This window comes from Phycodurus eques, chromosome 20 (assembly GCF_024500275.1).
Source record: "Phycodurus eques isolate BA_2022a chromosome 20, UOR_Pequ_1.1, whole genome shotgun sequence".
In the NCBI taxonomy this organism is placed as follows: domain Eukaryota; kingdom Metazoa; phylum Chordata; class Actinopteri; order Syngnathiformes; family Syngnathidae; genus Phycodurus; species Phycodurus eques.
The window spans coordinates 7,158,321-7,176,911 of NC_084544.1; the positions used below are offsets into that span (position 1 = coordinate 7,158,321).

Here is an 18,591-nt window from a genome sequence, read left to right on the forward strand (position 1 = left end):
CTGCAGTTTCATTAATCACGCACTGTTAGCACCTGAATGTATTCATTAAAGCAGTTTTACAGCTTTTATTAGTTCCATTCAGACTGCTTCCCCTGATATCTAACAAGCTAAATAAAATGCATCAGCCTTCTCCCACATCACAATTTATAAATAGAGTACTGGCACATATTTCCATCTTGGTTTATGCCTCTGTGTCATATATTCTCCACATACTGTAATTGAATTTTATGGAAAAAAAAAACAGTTCCAATTATATAACCGGTGTTGATCGGCCTACAGATATACTGTATCTGCCCACCTGAGGCTACATCTGCATCCTCCACAAATATTGACAGGATTCGTATCTCTTTTTTTCACACTATGTAAAATATATATATATATATACATATATATATATATATATATATATATATATATATATATATATATATATATATATAGCCTGTATATGAATTTCCAACAAAACACATGGCTATGTTTGCAAAAAATACAAGTTGATTGGGGCTGTATCTCAACATATCTCCCATATGTTATCATACTGCTGTGCCATCATTAGAAAACAAGCACATTCCCTCTAAAACAACCTTATACATCTGTCTTCTCATTTCATTAATTCATAAACACGGCCGTGGGTAAAGCATGCATGACCCGCGAGAAGGTGATTGGATTCCCTGAGAACTATTGACAGCATGTCCTTACAATTACAAACAATCGATGGTTTCAACAAACTAAGAGTACAATTACAGCGTGCAGGAGGCTTCTGGTTGTTAATTTTGAATTTTACACGTCGACTGGTTCCTGAAGTTGGTGCATATGCGAAATGTAGAGGGTCATCTCTAAAGCGATTCATCTTGCAAAAAAGGAATACATTCACCTAAACCTGATTTATGGTTCTTAATCACAGAGGATGGATTATCGGCCTAGCAAAGCTGTCCCAAAGGTCCCGATCCGCTGTGTGACCTGTGCGTTTCGGCGCTCAAATAACATCATGTACAATATGTTAAGCACCAAACAACAAGTATCTGCCGTAACTGAGTGATGTCATTAGTCAGATGAAAAATAGTTTTCGAACACTCATCGGGCACACCAGTAATTATAGTATGTCATAATAATTACAACGTAAGCTGGTTGACCTTCCATTATAAATATCCATTCATCCAGCCATTCATTTTCTATAATGCTTATCCCCATTAGCATCACTGGTGAGCTGGAGCCTATCTCAGCTGACTTTGGTATGCCCAGGACTGCTGGCTGGCCAATTGCTATTTGCAGGTAATAAATATCGAACAAATAAATACATTTCAATCATAGTACCGGTACATTGTTTTTAACTGGGTGTATTTTACAAAATTAATATGAATGTTCATCCTGCCCATCCCTGTTGTGATGTGTCGCTTTTTCTGCATGGGCACAGCGCATCTTGAGTTATTCACTACTTTTTAAAATGCATTGTGGGATACATTGAGGGCATTGGGAGAAGATGCAAACTCCACACATGAGATTCTAACCTTGCACCATGCTGCTCTAGATAATAAGATAATAATACAAACAATATTAAACGCCCCCTCTTAAGGATTAATAAAGTATTTATAATTGAATTTTCGTAACTTGCTACAAGGTCTTTCTTGAACTCTAGTGTGTTTCTAGCCTTCTTTATCAAATGGTCGTCACTCTCACACTTTTCCGTCATATTGAGTAAAATTGGCCGAAGAGACGGCAAGGTGTATTCCACAATGAAAGCTTTTATTAACAAGTTAAGGCAATATCAAGCCTCTTGGTCTGCTCTGCAACACTGACAAGTTGAGGCAACATAGGCGTAACATTCTGTCAAAAGTCTGACCTTCAAAATAAAATCCAGTATACTAAAAGATTCACCACACTTTCTTTGTTCCCATGGTGGCTTTATTTATTTATGTAGCAGAAGCACTGAAAACTCTTTTTGTGCTTGCTTATTGATTTATTACTGCTAGATAAGCCACCATGCGGTCAAAAAGTGTGGTCAAACTGTGTTACTATCCTGTGGGCTTTTATTTTGAAGGTGCTTTGGATAGATGCCCATCGACTGAATGGCAGAGTCACGTGTTTTGTTGTTGTTGTTTTTTGAAAATCAAGCTGATTTCTGAAAACTGGAACAAAATTTAGATGGAGGGGGAAATTTTTTTTAAAACCAAATATACAAAAAACAAGATTCCACAGTGTAAGAGCACACAGCTTAGTGTAACACGTATATTATAGTTTTGGCTTGTGCCAATGTACAGTAAATACATTATGTAGAAACGGTTTATTGCTTTATATTGTTTTTATTGTTTTATAGTGTGGTTTTATTCAATACAATGCAATATTTCCAGAGGTAAAGATTGTGGTGTCTTGTGGGGGGCTGGAACGGATTAATGACATGTATATACATTTCAATAAGGTGTATTGATTTGTTATACGAGTGTGTCGCTGGTACGAATCAGCACCGTGGACAGCTCAAGCCAATAGCCCCGCCTCCTTTACGCCCACACGGTCCAATCAGGAGACGGCGTGGCTTTTGCCGCTGGATCCGTCAAGAGCGAGCTTCAGGCACACTGTCCGCCCAGAGACGAGAGGGCAAGCACGGCCGGGGACCACGCGGCGGAGCTCCACTCGGATGGGATGAATACAACAACATAAAAGCTCACAATTAACCTCACTTTGTGTATTTGTGTGTGCGCACGAGCTCAGGACTGGAGGGGAAAAATGCTCTTCTAGCGCCAGACATTTGCGTGGTTTTTCTCTTTCTTTTTGGACAACCGCTTGTTCAAGTTTTCCTCGAAGTGCACCTCAATAGGTTTTTGATTTGGTTTGGCCAGGGACGACATGGGGAGCGAACAATACTTGCCGGAGCTTCAGGCGGAGAAGGACACGCTGGACCCGTCTTTCCAGCACTCTCTGCGGCTACTGGAGCAAGGTAAGGGCGAACACTTGACACCTCAGATACGCAAGCAGATCCAAGACAAGAGTTGTATCCGAAATTCGAACCATGCTTTTAACGAACCGGGCTAGTATGATTGTTTCATAAAAAAAATTAAATAACAAATAAATAAAAAGATTACTGCACCAAATTGTGACGTGTGTATTGTAACTTGCATCCCCTTTCAGGCATATTATAAATATAAATATGATGCAGAGCAGCTTTAAAGCTTTTTTATTTATTATTTTCACTGGATCTCATTAGATGGTTGCATGCCTCCCCCTTACTAAATGAAGTTAAATGAAGATCTTTTGGGGTCTTTTAGCCTCACGTCTACCGGAATTAGTTCACGTTTGTTGTTTTGTAGTCCAAGTCACTACTAGTTTGGTGATGGTTTACTCACCTGGCTTCTGTGTTAGGCAGCGTGGCTTGCAATATCCACTCAGTGAATGTTTGTGTGGATGGTTATCTGTCTCTATGTGCCCTGCAATTGACTGGCGATAAGTTGACAGTGTAGTCTGCCTTTCGCCTGAAGTCAGGAATAGGCTCGATCTCATCTTGACACTAATGAGGATACAAGCACTATAGAAAATGATTGAATGGATGGATGGACTAGTGGTTAGCACTACTGTCTCACAGGTTTTAGGTTCAGGATTTCCAGTTTTCTCAGGCTACTCCAGCTTCCTCCCACATTCCCAAAACATGCATGTTATGTTCATGACAGACTCTAAATTGTCCATAGGTGTGGTTGTGAGTGCGAATGGCGTTCTTTCGCTACTTGCCCTGTGATTGACTGGTGACCAATCTTGGGTGTACTGTAGTTCGCCTTTTTTCCTAAGTCAGCTGAAAGGCTCCAGCTCCCTGTGACCCTGAACAAGATAAGTAGAATTGGCAAGTAGTTTTTTTTTTGGTACAGTTTAGCACCGTGCATACACAAAGAAAATGCACAATGCTTTACAGTGGCAAAAAAAGAGAGATTAAAAACAAGTTTAAAAGAAAAGATGGAACAAGATAAAATCCCAACATAGAATTAATAAATGCTATTCAAGTTTAAACAGCATGATGGTCCATTAGATGCTCTGAAGTGCCAGAGACGTGGTCCTCCTCATGTCCTACCCTGGTCGGTCTATGCATTAAAATGATAAAAGATATAGATCGTCAATTTGAAAATGATCAAATCAAAGCAAGACGGCGAAAGCAAGAAGTATGCAGCAGTGGACCATAAAGTGTATTTGGCCAGATATAGATGTACAGACAGTTTGCGGAAATCTCAGGTGTTCAGGAAGTTTGTTCCATAGTTGAGAAACATAGAAAGTGAAACAAAATGCTGCTTCACGTTGTTTGGTTCTGGTTCTGTGAACACTCAATAAGCCAATAAGTCCAAGAACATTTAGATGTTTGTGGGCCAACAGTAAGATTAGACATCGATTGTTTGAGTCACAGGAATCCACTGCAGAGATTTTTGGAGCGGTGTGATGTGGTCCAGTTTCCTGGTACAGGTGAAAACTTGAGAAGCAGCAGGTATAGAAAATGGATGGATAGAGATTATACAAGTGCTTTACATGTAATGTAGAAATAAGCACAGCACAGCAATTTGGGCCAAGAAAATGGCTCACACTTCACAAACTTTTATATGAAAAAATGGACCCTATACGATGGAAATGTTGCATCTGGAGCCTTAAAATTTTGGTTTTGAGTGATGAATGACATGTGATTGCCCGGCGACCAGTCCAGGGTGTCCCTCTGCCTCCGCCCAAATTCTAATAATTGATTGATGAATGGCAATTTAGACAAATGGATTCACATTTGCCCTTAACATATGCCTTTAAAAATTGCAATGTAACAAAGAGTCACTTTGCACTTTGCAGCGACGACAGGAACTTAACTCCAACAAAATAACATTGCTGTGAAAGTGCAGTTTTAAATGGGAAGGGGCAGCCTATGTTCATTTGTACATTGTCTTTCCTAATTGTGGTGTGGCAGTAATTTACTTGGACGTAGCCCTGCGGAACGCCTCATGCAGGAAGCACACGTGCAGTGTAAACATTGTTTGGCTGATTCATGCTTACATGCTCTCTGCTTGGCCTGTGTTGCCTCTGCCTTTCCAAGCTGGGTCCCTCATGGGCCATAAAAGTCTCCTGAAAAGTGAGGCAGAGTTATTTGCTTCCTTCCCAGCTACAGTATATGCATATTCATCTTCTTGTATGTATAATTATGCCTGCTAGCAGCATTCCTAACAGATTCCTTGAATCCATATAAACTGCATGTTTGGTATAAAAAGCTGCCAAAATGTCAATCAAATGTACTGTATTTCTGCAAATAGAGGCCAGGGGCTTTCATTTACTGGACTGCAGATAGCGTGAGGCATCTAACAAAACATTTCTGTCAAGTGAAACTAGAATTCAAGACAAAGAGGAGGAGTACTATGGAGGAAATGCAACAAAAAGAAAGAAAGAATGTAGAGAAAGCACATCAGTCTCCAGGAAGCTAATCGTAGTCATAACATTAGAACTGTTTATGTGGTTCGCTTCTGCTGTTCTGGTGAGCAATTAACCAAAACAAACGTCAATGTTAACAATAGAACGGAGATAATTACAGTTACTACCAGTTTAGAGGCAACCCGTGACTAAAGGGATGGCCCCCATTTGAGTAAATATAGTACTTTATTTCACACATTTGTTGTTTCCCTTCTGAAAGAGACTCACTTTATCAGAGATGAGCTTTTCTCAGGTATAATCACATTTACGTATAAGCATATCAGAATTCTTCCAAATGCGTTGCATTTATGGTAAGTGATGATATGGAACTTTTTATTGTCCTCTCAGGTCAATGGCTTAGCCATAAAATATATTATTCTTACTCAGTGAAGTGTGGGAGTAATGCTTTCATGGCTTGATCATGTTGGGCTAATGCATAAGCAGGCGAGCGTATATCTATGTACAATAAATGTGTGCTATTATTGCAGGAACACTAAAAAGACAACCTACATATATATATATATATATACATGGATATATAAAGTCTACACACCTCCATTCAAATGCCATGTTTTTGTGATGTAAAAAAAAAAAAGACACCATATGAATAATTTCAAACCTTTGTCCACCATTATTGTGACCTATACCCTCTACAACTCAATTGAAATTTAAAAGAAAAATCTTTCAAGGAGGGCAAAAAAAGAACAACCCCAAAAACATCCACTAACCTTGTTGTATAAACATGCACACCCTCAAACTAATACTTTGTTGCAACACTCAGCCTTTTTGGGTAGGATTGTATAAGTGTGGCAAATCTTAATGTGGCAATATTTTCCCACTCTCCTTTGCAAAAAAAATTCTCCAAAGCTGTCAGATTGTGAGGGTCTCCTCCTGCACACAACCCTCTTCGGATCACCCCACAGATGTTTGACAGAACTGTTCATAATTCTTGCCACCTTGATGAAGGCTTACAGCTCCAGCTGAACCAAAAAAAAACAACAACCCAAAAGCATGATGCTGACACCACCATGCTTCACTGTCGGTAAGGTGTCCTTTTGGTGATAAGCTGTGTTGTGTTTGCACCAAACATACCTTTTGCAACAATAACCAAAACGATCAACCTTGGTTTTATGATAAGACCACAATGCATTTTGCCACCTTTGGGAGATTTCAAATATTTTCGTAAAATTTAGCTTTGGAAAATAAGGCTTTTGTCTCACCACCCTCCCCTTTAGCACAGACATATGAAGAGGACAGGAGATTGTTGTCACATATACTAAACAGACAGTACTTGCCAGAAATTCCTGCAGCTCCTTCAATGTTGATGTTGGCCCCGTGGCAGACTCCCTGACTTGTTTTTTTCCCCCATATTTTTCTCAGTTTTGGAGGGATTTCCAGTTCTTGGTCATGTCACTGTTGTGCCATATTTTATCCACTTGATGACGACTGCCTTCATTGTGTTCCATGCTATGTTCATTGCTTCATTCTTTGGTGCACTTCTCCTGACTGAAACCGTGAGATCCCACTGATGCTGTGGAGGCTCTCTGTCCATGGATTGTGCTGTAAGTAGGCCTGTAATGATGATATCTTTTTTTTTTTTTTTTTACAGGGGTGGAGGTTTCCTTTTGCCAAACTGTTCAGAAGTGAATTTGCGCACAATTCTTCTTGACGTAAATGCGCGGTGAGTCATCGTTTACGCACAGCGTAAAAATGCCGGCTCCTGACGGAGCTCGTACGTGACAGAGACCTTGTTTTTAAATACTTATTTTTTTTATCAAGCGTTTTAAAAAAAATAAAAGTATTTAAAAAAAGTCCCATTTATTGTGCTGAACAGATGATGGACCGCAATCCTGATAAATGACGTGACGTTCATGACAAAGTGCGCATGTCACTCGGTTGTTCCGATTAAATGTAGTGCACATCATGTATACACCCAATCGGACTAGATCACGACACATGTAAACAGCAGACCAGAGATCTTTCATCGAAATGATTTCAATCGGAATGACAAAAAATGTCTCCATGTAAACCCGGCTACTGTGTTGTTGGTCCGCTGAAAACGATGCCTTCACCTGTCAATCAAATTTATGTTGACGTTTGCTGTCGTCAGCCACTGGCTGAATAACGTGTGCCACTGAGGTTATGCTTAATAAACAGTTAACGTTCCCGTGTTTGTGTTAATTGGGGACTAACACACACAATAACGAGGAGCGAAGCGCTGATGTTTTAAATGACATCGCTGTGGTGGAGTGAGCTGGTTAACTCGCTAGCTCGTTAGCTCGCAGGCTAGCTTGCTGTTTAAAAAAAAAACAAAAAACAGTTAACTTTCCCTTAAGTGTCTCTGTTGTGTGACTCTATGCCGCAAGGCTGTGGAGTGTGGAGTACTGGACAGAGCCAACACCGGCAAGAGTTTACCGGTCCACCGGCGTTAAATGAGCCCACTAGCGATCAATGACACAGCCGTCCAACTCTGTAGACTCACATGCTGGCTCACCGCAACAACGAAAATTGATCGAGTCCGGAAAAACTATCGTGTCCATTTTATTTATCGAACGAAAAGTCGATATATAGTAATTATCGTGACAGGCCTGTAAGGAGTGACTACAAAAATGACAGGAAAAGTCCACTAAAACTTTATTTGGGGTTTAACAGAGGCAATTTAAATGATGGCAGGTGTACGCTTCTTCCCATTTAACATGAGTTTGAATGTAAGTGGTTAATTCTGAACTCTGCCACATCCCCAGTTATAGGAGGGTGTGCGCAAACTTTTCCCACTGTGTTATATCTGTTTTTTTCCCACATAAAAACAAACAAATGACCTTGCTGTGTACATTCTCTTCAAAACACGGTGGTGGACTTTTTTTCCCCTCGAAAGTTTCAATTTGGAGGTTCCACTGTGGTTTTAGCTTTGGCTGTGAAAGCTTTTCATCAAGTGAGTTTGTCCTATTTATGTTGGAGCAAAGAGTTCAGTTGGACAACATGGGAAGTGGAAGAATGCATCTGTGACATCTTATGAAGTAAGCACAATTTGCAGTGCAGAAAGATTGTCCGAAAACAGCCACCACTCTAAAACTCCCAAATACTGTTATCTCACTCTTACACAACAGATGGAGCACGCCGCTGTTTTATACAGAATTTCTTCTGCACAACTTTTTTTCAACTTGACAATGGCATACCATTGGCAAGAGTAACTGCCTTTAGTGCATACAAATGTGGAATATGAGATTATGCCAGGTCCGGAGAGAGATATTTTCAGACGAAATTAAGGGAGTATTATGTATTAGACGTCCCGGGACTGCTTTGATAGTGTGGCCCTTCTACAGAGCTCTTCTCTCACAAGAGCCTTACATGTGTCCCTTTAACAAGCCTCAGATGGGCGGCAGCGCCGACACTTCAAGTCAGTGGCCATGTGAATTTCTTGTGATCTTTGTCCAAAGTTGCTGCTGCAAAACTGCTTGGTTTCTTATTAATTGTTTCTACAGTCTGCTTTCGCTTCTTTGGTTCCTTCGAGTCAAGTCAAAATGCATCATAAACAAACCAGTAAGCCTATCCCAGCTGACATTGGGCGAAAGGCATGTACACACTGGACTTGTCGCCAGCAAATGACAGGGCAGAGATAAGACAAACAACCATTTTCACTCACGTTCGCACGCAGAGACAGTTTAGTCTTCAATAAACCCAGCATGAACAGTTTTGGAATGCAGGAGGAAGCCAAAGTACCCAGAGGACAGGGAGAACATGAGCTGAGGTTTGAACCTGAGACCTGAGGACTTCAATCTCAGTTTGTAGTCTACAGAAGAACATGGTGTCAGGAAGTCCACACTGACTTCTGCTATGTAACAACTCCTCCATATTGGTATGGAAACAGCAGGTCAGAACATTCAGATGGAAATTGTACCATCCCATTAAAAATAATGCTTAAAAAATAACAAACTTGATTGTTTGATTTCTAATTAATTTTCTTCCCAAGTCACGATTAAGATGCAATCCTGTTCAGCTCTTCAACAAGTCCTTTTAACATCTAACTGCTAGATTGGATATGTGTTACCTGGTCAAAACCAACATTTTAGATATCTGTAACTGCATTCTTCATACCCACAACTGGCATTTTGGATTTTACATTTTAGTAATGTCATTTCGCCGACAACAAATGTCGCCTATGTAATTCATGTGTACGGGGTCTGTCATTGCAGATTTCTACTATTTAGTTGCAGATATACACATTGTGAATCACAGAATTGTAGATACTGTTACTCCAATTTGAAGTATCTACAATTTGATTTGGACAAGTCATGATTCCGTTTCAGGATATCTCTATTTCACCTCAATTCAAGATACCTACATGTACCCGTTCAGATATCTTAAATCTAGTTTTAACTAGGCGAAACTGTAACAGAAATTATGACTACACCAAATGGCATTGTAGCTATTGCAAGCTAGTGTTACAGATATCTACGATTCAGTTGCAGATATCCGTAATTCACTAGCGGATCTCTGCAACTGAATTGAGAAATCTGTAATGACGAACTCCATACACATGAATGGCAAAAGTGATGTCATTTTTCCTAGGCGAAATGATGTTGCAGATATCTGTAATTCATTTATGACTAGGCAAAAGTGAATGACACATATCTCAATTTGTCGTTTTTGACTATCACCACGATTGTGTTACAGATATCTTTTGACTGAAAATTCCAACTATTCAAAATGTAATTTTGACTAGTCAAAAATACTTTTTAGATATCAACAATGTTAATTCTGCATAGCCAAACCTATCTTTTAAATGTTGAATCCGCTTTCTTACAGATTGCTACTTGGTCTATGGCGATATCTGTGGACAAACGGATAAAACATACTACAGTTAGATTAAATCCGAGCCAAAGGGTCCAAGTGTGAAAGCAGAAAACTTACCCAGTTTGGTTGTTGCCACACAAAGTATTTTTAATTTTTTTTTTAATCAGATATTCCACAGCAGCCAATATCCAAATAGTGTTTACCCAACTTCCTCAGCTCGCTTGCCCTCAAAGCCAAAAAACAACAGCTACTCCTAATCCCTTAAAACTGTCAGTTTTGGGATAAGTATCCTCATTTTTGAAAAACATGCCTCATCATTAATTTATACATTCCCATCTCATCAACAGAGCAGCGAGGTATTTTTAGCCACGCTTGAGTTTGGCCTCAAGTGAGAGCACTTCCTGGGTTAGGATGCCCAGGAGTGAGCGAGAATCAGCTTTGGCACGGGATCAAAGGAAAAAGATAGCGATTTGTTGGGGGGGGGGAAACAGTGCTCGCTCATGATAATGATCTTCCGATCCCCTGGCTTGCTGATGTACCGAGCCACACAGCGAGCAGTCTTGAATGGTCCCTGCAAGAGCGCCGACTGGAGACTCGACCCCCCGCCTGATGTAGTGAACTTGCTGTAAGAGGGCAGACGGGGAGCTCCGACTAGCTGCTTTGCATTCAGAGGAGCTGGGCGAGCGAGAGTGTTTGCACAGCTCTTTGCCTCGCTGGGATCCAAGGGGGAAATGTAGGCCAGGACCAGCAGGCAGCTGCGAAAACCAAACAGAACCTCTTTTACACTCGCACCCTCGCATTGATTTTCCCTTCTAATGCGGGTTGCAAGTTCTCCTGTATTATGGTGCCATTAATGAGGCCCAGATATCACATTCGTGATGCGTGCAATTGTTCATGTATAACCGCATAATAAGAGACGCAAACATAGATTTGATTAGAACTTACACATTTGAAAACAATCTTGTTCGGTTTTAACTGAAGAAAGTGTAAAATGTAAGTTTTTACACACTATTGTATTGTAGATTTTATTGCATTCTTGTGAGTACCCAGTTACAGGTCCAATGAGCAAACTTCTCATCTGTAACTTTGCCCAAATTATTCTACATATACAATCTACCATACCAATAGACATTCCATTTGCTTGGCCTGGTTGTCAAACTTGAACACATTTAAAGTAAGTGCACTAGTCAGAGCTGTGCGCACGTTCGTTTCCTCTTGGAGTACCAATGTTGCTGTCCAAATAATCTCTCATATTGCAAGGATACAATTGTCATTTGGTGCAAGCTTACTATGCGCTCATATTATGAATTCAACTGTCGAGACTGTCAAATTTGCCGAAGCTGCCTCAGGCTGTCTGCAAGAGAGTAGACTCTCAATCAAAGCAACCAGACAAGGCGCCTTAAATAATGCATTCTTCTGTGTTCGGACGTGGACCTGCAATATGTTTGTCGTCGGTAGCACATTGGTTTGCCTCAATGCCATTTTAGATGTGACCTAAAAATATGGAATTTGTAATAATTTCTCATTGAATGGGAAGAACAGAACAGACACTTCCAAGACAATTTCCTCATCAGCCTATAATTAAAACTTGTCCAGCACCACCAAGAGCCATTAATCAGACTGCTATTGATGAGAATTCTTGGTTCTGCACTAATGCCCAAGACAAAGACTGACACCCACTACATTAACATCGCTAACTGGGTTTGAGACTTAAGTAGAAGACAAAGCTGGTGATAGTAAGTGCTGTAGGGGTCTGTATTCTGAGGGATTTTACCTGCAACGGCTAAACAATCTGCAGAGAGAATGCGAGATACAAGTGCACTATAGTGCTTTAGCAATTTGTATTTAGTCATGTTATAGTGAACATGACCAGTATTTCTATATTGGTTTATTTGGTATTCTATCATGTCATCGTCTTAGAAAATCTGTATTCACATTGAGCAATGCACGCTTTAATCCAAACACAGAATGACATAAACTGTATATTATGTGATGTGCAACAATCTGCGGATATTTCAAATTCTTGGAAATGCTTGAATTTTAATGAAAAGCATTCCAATTTATGATGTCTGGAGAATTGATCTTGAAGTAGTACGAAGTGCTTCAAGTTGCTGCCCCAAAAATGGCATTTCATGTTGGCCGAGTGACACCACAGATTCCAGGTAATAGACACGTATCATGATAAAGCCCAAGATTATAGTAGCGCCCAAATAGCTCCGCTCTAATTTATTACATGATTTAATCACTGTCATTACTGCTGTGACGAAACGACAAGTTACCCACCCTGACTTGCTCCAAAGGCAGCAGTGGTCTAATGGTGTTATTTTGTCATCTTTGATCGCCCACCACACACAAAAAAAATCACTTTTCCCACAATGACAGGAACATTCATGTATAAATAAAAAGTATTTATTTCTGATGTTTGACTTTGGAAAACGTCTTCATCCCCCTGTGACAGCCACCGTTTCACCTTCCTTCACATCTTTATTTCGCCCGATTTTTGTGTGGCTGGCACGTCTATAGAGAGGATTGCACTGGATTAGCTTCTGCACCTTCCCAACTGATCCCATCCGTTTTGTGTAATCCAACTAAATTTAATTATGTTTATCGTTCCACCTCGCCGGCGCGGTGAAGCGGCGGCACACCTCAGCCAAGATAAACCCGTGTCCTGCGTCTGCCTGATCCTGTTGGTGTCTAAACAGATGTTTAGAGTCACCTACACACATAACGCGCTAAATCATACCCTCAAACATCCATGTGACACTGAGAAGAATATCTGAGGTTAAAGATCATAACGTGACATGTTTGAATTCGGGAATTAGCTTAGGTTAGCCGTTTCTTTGTGATATATAAAGGTTTATTTATTCATTCATATTCATTCATATGTGTGTTTCATTAAAAACCTTGTGCTCTGCTTAACGGATGGATTTATTATGCATTTTTTTCCCATAATTTAAAACTGTTCCCAGGTGTCTTAAAAATGTGCTCTTGTCAAAATACCCCAGGGATTTAGAATTAAAGTACATTTGACACCGCATTATTTAAAGACCGGCTAAAGTGAATTCAGAGATTTGTTTCAAATACATTATAGACGGAAGAGTGAGGGGGGGAAAAAGGCAAAGCTGCTTCAGAGCACCTCGTTGTCTGCCCTGAGTGTGTGCACGTCACGGAGAGAAAAACGGAAGAGCGAGGAGAGGTGGAAAAAAAAGTCCAATGTGACAGTCAATGAGTGGACAGTAGTTTTGCACTGATGTGGCCACTAGAGAGTAGCTCGTTGTCGCAGTGGGATATATTCCAGCCATCCGAGGCTTTAAGTGGATATATTTTCATGGCTCAAGCATGCAGTTATGTGCAGGCATAAGAAAGATCCAAGACGCATCCATTTTCCAGGTCATATTGGATTGACATTTGACCGTTGAGTGGGGCGTGGTTTCAGCGATTTGGTGGACACGCATACAGCATTTGTGTGGTGAGGGAACGCTTGAATTTTTCATCATTTTGAAGCCCAATTTTATGTACTTAGTGCTTTCTTTGTGTGTTAATCATTCAAATTTGGCAGGGTCTTTTCTGTAGTTTGTCAAATTTAGAAGACTGTTATTTTCTCCTTTGAGGGAGTTTAAGCCTCGAACAATTTAGCCTGTTTGAAGATGTGATCTTGTCTCATGAAAATGAGCGATGGCTCACCCTGCTCAAGACACCGCAGAATCAATGCCAAGTATGGCTTTCATTACCGTGACAACAGTGGTGGACCTTGGTGGTTGTGACGAGAAGAGTGGCTACGAATTGCAGATGGAACCCCCCCCCCCCCCCCCCCCCAAAAAAAAAAAAAAAAGCGAGCACCCGTAAAGACAATAAAAGCATTTTGACTGGTGGAGGCAGAACATAGTGCTTCAGAAGGTATACCCCGCTCGTGGCTTGATAGTGGTGGATATTCACCCAGCCTAACTCCAAGTCATGGGCAGAGAACCTTGGTGTGGAAGCAATAGGTAGATGACAAAAAGATTACTCAGTTGTTTCACATCCTTTTTCACACTTATTGTGTGGGCAGACCCATCTATTTGTAGGTCTAAATATGCTTCTCGTTTAGAGAGCCACAAGACATGATATGTTTAAGTGTGGTGACAAGTTGTAGAATAAATGCTGATTTCCCACCACAACCATGAGACCTTTACTGCGTCCTGCTGCTTCGTTGTGTGTCCCGACTCTATTTTAGCACCCTGATACTAAAAGCTAATCGTGCCGACTTTTTAAAGGACGTTGACTTTACCCCCATTTTTAACGTGCCGGGCTGCCATCCAAACCATTAAAACTGAGTAGCATGCCAAACACAATATGTCCTTAATTTCTGTGAGGATTTGCTTTATAAAAAAAAATGTTTATTAGATATTTCTTCTGCATATTCTATGACACATTCCCAATAGGACAACACAAGCAGTGTGTATTGTTGCTATGTTAACAGTCGGCTACAGTTGCAATTGGCTGTAAAACATTCATTAAGTCTTACAGCGGAACCATAAACAAGAGGTCAGATCAGGGAAAACGAGCATCATAACAAGCGCGCTATGCACTCTTTCCCCCGTGTTACACAATTACCGTAACCGTTGCGAGTTTGACACTTGAACCGGCAGCTCATATGTTCTTCTTACCGTGCCACTTGGTCACGTCTCGTTAAAATTCCAGCAGGGCTTTGACCAATAAAGGGCTCGTTAAAAAAATAGATGTACATCTGTGCCTGCTCGTTAAATTCCGAGCTGCAGCCACATCGTTAGTTACTGTAGTGGCAGATGTATGTGAATTTTAAGGAGATTTCACCGTATCCCCAGCAAAATAATTTATTTTGCATCTTGCTGTGTGAACAAAATGGACACGATTTTATTGTAGTGCATTATATGAGGTGAAATGGCAAACAGTGCAGAACTTTGCCACAGCCAAACAATGTTCGCGTAACAGTTAATGTATTAATGTAAAAACTGTAGATGAAATGGATTATGAAACAACTGGGTACATGAAAGATGGAAAAAAAACAGCAGTTTTATTATTTAGCTGGTCAAAAATACTAAAGGAAGTGTGTTTTTCTATTTAAATATTTTGTATTATTCGAAAATCCGCAGAAGTCTGCATGGATGTACAGTAGCCTATAGCTGTTTATGTTATGTTGTACGTCTTTAGACAACAAACTAGTTGGGACTGAATCAAATGGTTTTTTTTTTAAAGGGAAAAATGAGTTGTCTGTTTCAGGTGTGGTGTTCTATTTATTCAATTAGAAGATGACAAGTGGGGGTACGGTGTCGGAGGCTATTTTTATTGTTGTTATTCCTCAAACGGACACGCAAAGAAAATCGCACACAACAAAAGGAAAACTCTCACAAAAAAACATGCACATTGGATCTGAAAGAAAACAGAAGAGTGCAAGAGAATTATTCTTGGCCATGGCAAAGAGCTGCAATGTTATTTCAAATGAATGATTCCATGCACTTCAGCATTCTAGGTCTTGACATGTTTCTATTGATTTTTTTTTCTTTTTTTTTCTCTGCAAACCACAACATCTCCGTCACTCTGGCTGACAGTTATGAAATTAGAACCTCCCCGCTCCTCCTCCTCGCTTGAAGTTGCAGCTATTTATCAAACACCTCATTCATTAGTGATCGGATCACAAGTATTGCCGCTCGACTCTCTTGTGCCATAAGTAATACGTGTCCGCCAGAGATGAGTGTAATTACAGCGGGCGCGCATGTCAACACAGTAAATGTGTTGATGAGAGGCTGTGGGAGGTGAATGGATAGACATCAACTTTATAGATCTGTGGTTCACGCCCGCTCCCCACTGGAGGGCTGAGGATTTAATTGCTGTCTGACCAGGGCGGGTCCTGTGTGAAGATTGGCCACGTTGATACGAAGCGGGGGGAAGGAATGGCTTTCTTTCACTGCGGTTGTTGTATTGATGGCTTCACATCCTGGAGCAGCTGATAAGGACACAAGGAGGCGCATCGCTGCTGGGAATCTGAGCTGTTTTATATATATATATATATATATATATATATATATATATATATATATATATATATATTTAATTGTATTTTATTTATTTATTTATTTTTTTTGTGGGGTGTATAGAAACTTTGAGGCCTTGCACTGGCGGTCTTAAATTTGACCGAAACTAACAATGTTACCGCGAGCCCACAGCCGTCAATGAAAGTAGCCTCGCAGGTGGCATGCATAAGCCAACAATAAAAAAAACTCAGACACGTAGATGAAACAGCTGCCCACACTTGAAGCGTCTTATGTGGGATCAGTGTTGGAAAGCGTATTGATTTACGCAACAAAACACAAACACAAGGAATGTTGATGCATGCTTTGTGTTAGGTCAGCGCTTCATTATATAGGATTTTATAGAGGAATGTGTACTCTGACACATTCATAACAACCGTGTTCTATAGTCAATAGATTAAAAAAATGATTGCAGTGCAATAGTGGAATATTGAGCACTCATATTACAAGAATTTAGTAGGGAATTGTACAAACATGACAATGTAATTTCTGTTTTTTTTTCCAGCAACATTTTGCTGTGCCTGCACAAGCAAAAGCATGCATTGAATCCAAAACCACAAACATGGAAGACATGCTGCATCGAAAAATCCTATACAACGGAACCTCGAAATTTGAATACCACCAAAGTTCGGGGGAAAAAATCCCCTCCAAAAACTTCAAAGACCTCTGCGTGCGATTTCAACAACAAAGGACAAGATTGAAGGCCAACGATGACAACTTTGATGCCGACCATATAAGCAGAAATGGAACTTATTGCAACGGTAGCATCGCAAATAACAAACCCAACCCTAAACCTTTTTGTGTTATACTAACAACTGACAGTTGTTAAAATGTTACCTCAAACATTCCTTACCTGTACAGTTAATAAAGAGTTTATGACTGCAACAATTTTACCGTAAACCGGTTTATGCGAAAATTGTTCAGAACAACGCTATAAACCAATCGGTTGTTGATGTTGACACTAGCAGTTCCACTGTATTCAGGCATCGTTTCACAATGTTTAATTTCGCAAATGTATTTGAGAAAGAAGCTATGCTCTTTCAGTTAAATATATTAGTTTACCAATTACAGAGCATTCTTTTTTTCAGCACAAAATCCTACTGTCTCATTATTAATGTGTTGGAAAAGCAAATAATATTACAGAAATGTGACCGTCATGCCTGACCTTTTTCTAGTCAACTTCTATTTGGAACTGCAGGACACTTTGCTCTGTACGTGTCATTGATGTCACTGTCAGAAGTACACGGACCCCCAGTTGCATTCCTGCGGTCGCACAGCGAGTGGGAATTGTCAGCCTGCTGTCGGGGACGAGTGCCACATTCAGGGGCCACCTTTCATTCATCACGCAGCATGGAGCTGATTCCTTGTGTGTCACTGTGGTAATCCCACGTTGTGCGATATCCTCTTTTTTTTTTTTACACAACAGTTAGGTCCGACCAAGCAATTTGATTGGACAAGAGTGCATTGCATGTGTGTTGACTCTGACTTTTAACCTTACATATCACTGTGCCTCACAGGTGTTCTAAACAGTTAATTTGGCCGACATCAGCAGTCATTGGTTATCTGCGTGGGTTATGGCAAACAATTTTATCAGTTTGGGTGGATGGGTGCCAACAAGCATGCAAATTTTAACCCGTGCATTCCATATCCTTTCGACACAGCCAATATTTTGCAGGTTTTGTATTTGACCTGAAGGCGAAAAATAACCCCTGTTGGTTAGCTAGTTCAGTGGAGTGAATGAAGGGCAACTTGGAGCGTAGACTAGCTAGCTACTAAGCACTGCCAGTTGATCGTAAAGTAAACTTTACGATCTAGTATTTTCTGTTACTGTTGCTATTAGTATATGTGGAAGGCTAGATGGCCCTGATTGGATTGCTGTGATGAAGGCGGAACAATGTAAATAGACTGTATCCCTATTAATTGGTTAGTTTCTGCTGGCTTTATGTCAAGTTATTTCATTCTATCCTTTATAAGATTAAATGGTGAAGAAGATGAGATACAGTGCGAGCTCAACAGCTTGCTGGCTAGCGATAGCGTTCAAATGCTCCATCACCAGTTGTGTGAAACATCACAGTTAACAGATTGCTGTCAGCCAGCTGATATAAAACTACCTCACTGGAATCACACAGGCCGCCAAACTTACTGTTGACAGACTCGTATTTCACTGGTTGGAAGCAGTAGCGGAACCTTTTGTGTTGGTGGAGCCAAAATGATGAAATTATCCAGAACGGTCCTGTTGCCATCGATTCAATGCCCTGAGAATGAAATGACCTGGAAGAATAAGAATATTCACAGGCATGATTGAATGCACAAATAATTATTTGTTGTCGCTTATTAC

At 40.3% G+C, this 18,591-nt stretch overlaps 1 protein-coding gene across 1 annotated transcript in view; it reads left to right on the forward strand.

Annotated features, from left to right (window-relative positions):
- The first annotated feature begins 2,565 nt into the window (after positions 1 to 2,565).
- The window catches only part of khdrbs3 (KH domain containing, RNA binding, signal transduction associated 3), an 80,340-nt gene continuing 64,314 nt past the window's right edge, over positions 2,566 to 18,591 (forward strand). Inside the window, 1 exon segment of the mRNA XM_061665351.1 lies at positions 2,566 to 2,932. Coding sequence (XP_061521335.1) covers positions 2,842 to 2,932 — 91 coding nt within the window. The 5' untranslated portion in view covers positions 2,566 to 2,841.